Raw genomic sequence first — 2,500 nt, 5'->3', positions numbered from 1 at the left:
GCAAAACATCTCCATAATAAAAAATACAATAGAGAGAACGCAGTTAAAAAGTTGAAAAGTACCCCCCCACACACACACACACAAAACATTGACTCTCTCTCTGGTATCTCTATTGCCATCTTGACCGTCATCATCACTCATTTTCCCAGTAGCCAGTACAACTCCTAACAAAATATATCTCACACACACACACACACACACACTGCTCCATATATCACACACACACACACACACACACACACACACAGACAGTGCTCCATCGCTGCAGTTTGTACACAGAGTGCCTCGAGATGATGAGAACACATTCCTGGAAAGTGCTTATTATGTCTGCTGAGTTATGCAAGATGGCTGCATGCTGGAGCTCCCCATTTCCCCACACAACGCCAGGCCCAGGGGCAAACACATCAGGTCACAACCCACAGTGGTTTATCAACAAGTAAAGAGGGAGAGGCGGTGAGAGAAAAAGAGACAGAAAGTGTGTGTATGTGTGTGTGTGTGTGTGTGTGTGTGTGTGTGTGTGTGTGTAAGAGAGAGAGAGAGAAAGAGAGATCCACACAATCATTGGTCAGCATTCTCACCTACCAATCTGTCCATTTCTCTTCCTCTCCAAAAGCTTAATTGCCTTCATCATGAGGGCTATCACCACTTCAATAAAACAGTGACCACCAGAGGAGCTCTGACTTGGGTAAGTTTTACTGCTTGGACTTTACAATCTCTCAAAGTGGTTTCTTTTACAAACTAATCAGTTAACACAACACTGCCTTACCTTGTCACAGGCACCATCATTAGTCACTAACTCCAAGAGCAAAGCTGTCACCTTGCCCACACAAATGCAACATGACCTATGAACCAAGGAAATAACGTAGACAGGCTAGACTTGACACTTACCATGTGTCTTGGAAGTACTGCGAGAAAGCCTCAGCCCTGCTCCAAATGCAGAGCCCCACTTTGGCGATCGTTTGGCGGCCACTGGCGAATAGGAGTTCTTCATTTGAACTTCAAGTGCAACTGCAGCAGCAGCGGTGGCCCCGAACAGCCCGTCTTTAACTGACTCTGAAAAGCGCCTATTCAGTGAGTCTGGGCCAGGGCCAAGTGGTGGTCAGACAGCATTGAAACTCAGAGACGACTGGACTACATACTAATCACTCGCCATCAAAGGAGTACAGTTCAGTTACAAGGGGGAAACTCCGCTAGGTTACTCCTTAACCGACCTGTTTCCAGAGATTGATTGGATTGATTAAAGCTGTCATTAACCTTTTTCAACTCGGCTAGAATTGAATTAAAATCGGCTTGGTATTTTAAAATGTCCTCGTTCTTTCACCCATCAGATGATAATCAGATGTGCCAAGTCAGAACGGAAATGCAATAGGCTACTTCAGTTTGTTGATATTCCGCCACGTTGTCAGGGTATGGAGTTATAATTGCGCACAGGTGCTTGAATGGGAGTCAAGAGCACATCACTTATGGAAACAAGCGGATGAGTTTATCTGCCGAGGTTGAAACCATGCTATGCAAACCAGAGTCTGGTATTATGTAAATTCATTTAAGTTTGTTCCACTGCCTAGCTTACTAGACCTACTGACGATGATGTTTTCCATTTCTAATTATAGCGCTAAATTGTTTTAATAGGTTTAACAACGTCTATTTGTTTGTTTTCAATCAAACCTTATTTTAATAGAATACTTGCATACATTAGGCCTACGGTAAAAGATCATTATAATTTCACAATTTTTGAAACCCTTTTGCAGAAGCGATATCCCATGAGAAACTTGTTGATCTAACAGCTGTCGACAGAGGAAGGTTGCATTCCTCCACAAATGAGTCTTGATGAGGTTTGAGGTCTGACTCTGTGAGAGATTAAGAACCGCCTGTAATACTCGTCAGCAGTAGACAGCCACTACAGGGTCATAGTTTGAAAAATAGGCAGTCTTAAGTTTGAAACGCATGGACCAAACATGATTCTCATGGACAAAGGTATTAAATCCCTGCAATCCTGAGTAAGCAGCAGGCAGACTCAACTCTCTTACGCTAATCAGTTCAGTGTCTTTAGCACCAGTTACATTTTCATCTGCCCCTTCACAAAAAATCACTGCACTACTTCAAGAGTACCAAACGTTTTAGATGGATTATTTGCAGTTCATATGCAGGACATTAATTTTGTACATGAAAAAAAAACTGCATTGCTCTACAACTACACTGCAGAAATGCAATATTTTGGGTATTAAAATACTATTATAACGTTACCGCACTGTACTTCAGAAAGTTTTTGCCCTGTAACTGCAGTCATTTTCTGTAAGGGTCATCTTATTCAGAGAACATTTATCCATCAGCAAGCAGATTTGCTTTCCCCTGTGTCATGTAGTTTTCCCCCACTGGGAGCAAGTCCATACACTGCATAATGTATTTTCATAGAATTGTTTGTGTGTGTGAGAGAGACAGTGTGTGTTGAGTAGGCCCAGAGTAGACCCACCCCAGAGACTTCTCTCTTGACAGGGGGAAT

At 42.7% G+C, this 2,500-nt stretch overlaps 1 protein-coding gene across 1 annotated transcript in view; it reads right to left on the bottom strand.

Moving 5' to 3' along the window:
- The window catches only part of LOC121711445 (pleckstrin homology domain-containing family G member 1), a 108,349-nt gene extending 107,011 nt beyond the window's left edge, over nt 1-1,338 (bottom strand). The window contains exon 1 of the mRNA XM_042095054.1: nt 889-1,338. Coding sequence (XP_041950988.1) covers nt 889-991 — 103 coding nt within the window. The 5' untranslated portion in view covers nt 992-1,338. The remainder of the gene's footprint in view (nt 1-888) is intronic.
- Between the last annotated feature and the right edge of the window lie 1,162 nt (nt 1,339-2,500).

Source organism: Alosa sapidissima, chromosome 6, assembly GCF_018492685.1.
Source record: "Alosa sapidissima isolate fAloSap1 chromosome 6, fAloSap1.pri, whole genome shotgun sequence".
NCBI classification, from domain to species: Eukaryota; Metazoa; Chordata; class Actinopteri; order Clupeiformes; family Clupeidae; genus Alosa; species Alosa sapidissima.
This window is presented reverse-complemented; position numbering and strand designations above follow the sequence as displayed.